Source organism: Manacus vitellinus, unplaced genomic scaffold (genome assembly GCF_001715985.3).
Source record: "Manacus vitellinus isolate BGI_N305 unplaced genomic scaffold, ASM171598v3 scaffold_236_pilon, whole genome shotgun sequence".
NCBI classification, from domain to species: Eukaryota; Metazoa; Chordata; class Aves; order Passeriformes; family Pipridae; genus Manacus; species Manacus vitellinus.
The window spans coordinates 28,799-31,048 of NW_021939691.1; the positions used below are offsets into that span (position 1 = coordinate 28,799).

General features: G+C 57.9%; 1 protein-coding gene across 1 annotated transcript in view; it reads left to right on the forward strand.

Annotated features, from left to right (window-relative positions):
• LOC103757269 (interleukin enhancer-binding factor 3-like) overlaps nt 1–683 on the forward strand; it is a gene marked incomplete at its 3' end in the record, with an annotated part of 14,098 nt that extends 13,415 nt beyond the window's left edge. Inside the window, 1 exon segment of the mRNA XM_029959922.1 lies at nt 630–683. Within this exon segment, the coding sequence (XP_029815782.1) occupies nt 630–683 (54 nt within the window).
• Between the last annotated feature and the right edge of the window lie 1,567 nt (nt 684–2,250).

Sequence of the window (2,250 nt, forward strand, 5' to 3'; positions counted from 1 at the left end):
ACCTGGAGGGGCCAGGACATCCCAAACGGGAATGATCCCCCTCTGGCATCCTGTCTGCAGCACCTGGAGGGGCCAGGACATCCCAAACGGGAATGATCCCCCTCTGGAACTGTGTCCAGAGCACTTGGGGGGGCCAGAACATCCCAGATGGGAATGATCCCCCCTCTGGAACTGTGTCCAGAGCACTTGGGGGGGCCAGAACATCCCAAAAGGAAATGATCCCCCTCTGGAACTGTTTCCAGAGCACCTGGAGGGGCCAGAACACCCCAAAAGGAAATGATCCCCCTTTGGCATCCTGTCTGCAGTGCCTGGAGGGGCCAGAACATCCCAAATGGGAATTATCCCCCCTCTGGCATCGTATCCACAGCACCTGGAGGGGCCAGAGCCCCCCAAAATAAGGAGGATTGATCTCCCCCTTTGGCATTGTGTCCAGAGCACCTGGAGAGGACAGAACATCCCAGATGGGAATGATCCCCCTCTGCCATTGTATCCACAGCACCTGGATGGACCAGAATTCCCCCAACCCCCCCCATTTGGGAATGACCTCCCCTCTGGCTCTTGTAGCAAGATGGGACGTTTTCTCCTCTTAATCCCTGTTTTATTTATTCCCCCCTTTTGTGCCGCTGCAGGGGCCGGGTACGGGAGCTACGGCTACGGAGGGAATTCCGCCACCGCCGGCTACAGTAAGTGCTTGTTGTGAGGAGTGTTGGGATAGAAGGGAAAAATCCAGGAACGTTGATGGGGGAGAGCTCAACTTCCAGCTGTGTGGTGGGAATCATTCCCCCCCTCGCTCCGGAGCCCCCAGTGCTCCTGCTGGATCCAAATCCGGGCGTTTTCCCCCTGGGAATGGCCCCAGGGGACTCTGCTCACATCCGGCTCCAGCCCTGGAGGCGACTTCGTTCCGGAGCCTCGTGTCCATGTGAGGAAATCGGGATTTGCTGCGGAAGAGGAATAAAAAACCCGCCGTGGGAAAGGGGGACGTGGGGGAGAATCGAGGAAACGAGCCCGAAATAACGGATCCCACTAAAATCCAGGTGCCTCCAGGGGCTCTGGGCAACCCAGCCATGGAACGTGGGGGCGGAGCCGGGATCCGCCGTGGGTCATCCCGGTCGTTTCACGCGGAATTCCGGGAGCAAGGCCCACAGGATTTCACTCTTGGGCAACTTCTCGACCAAATCTCTCCCGTCTGTCCGGATCTGGGGCGTCAGTTGGGTTCTGGTGGCTTTGGTTCCTCCAAAGGAAGGTTAGTTTGGGACGTGCCCCGTTTTCTGTGGAACGAGGACTCCCCAAAGTTCAGGAATCGGGCAGGGAAGGAATCACTTTGGGAGCTTGGCTGTGGAACCCTCCAAATTTCGGGAATTCGGCGGGGAAGGAATCACTTTGGGAGCTTGGCTGTGGAACCCTCCACACGTGGAATTACCCCCGGATTGACTCCGATCCCGGATGGAATCACCGCCATTCCCAGAAGATAAACCGTGGAGCTGCGGAGTCTTTGTTCCCATGGGATTCCTGCAGACCCAGGCGGGGACATCGGTGTCGTTCCTCGTCCCAGGAACGGGATTATCCCTTGTTTTGGAGCGTTCCTGGCTCGGCCTGGATGGAGTTTGGGCTTTGGAGTCGCTGCGGAGAATCGAGAGACGCGCGGGAGCGACGCGCTGGGGCCCTGGGACGGGGCTGGATGGGGTTCCTGCTGGAATCATGGGAATCCTGCTGGAATCACGGGAGTCCCACTGAAGTCATGGGGGTCCTGCTGGAATCATGGGAATCCCGCTGGAATTATGGGAATCCTGCTGGAATTATGGAATCACAAGGGTCCTGCTGGAATCATGGGGGTCCTGCTGGAATCATGGTAGTCCCACTGGAATCACGAGGGTCCTGCTGGAATCATGGGATCCCACTGGAATTATGGGAATCCTGCTGGAATCATGGGAATCCCGCTGGAATTATGGGAATCCTGCTGGAATCATGGGAATCCCACTGGAATTATGGGGGTCCTGCTGGAATCATGGGGGTCCTGCTGGAATCATGGGGGTCCCACTGGAATCACAAGGGTCCCACTGGAATCATGGGGGTCCTGCTGGAATCATGGGGGTCCCACTGGAATTATGGGAATCCCGCTGGAATTGTGGGGTCCCACTGGAATCACGAGGGTCCTGCTGGAATCACGGGGGTCCTGCTGGAATCATGGGGGTCCTGTCGGAGTCACAGGGGTCCCATTGGAGTCATGGGGGTCCCACTGGAGTCACAGGG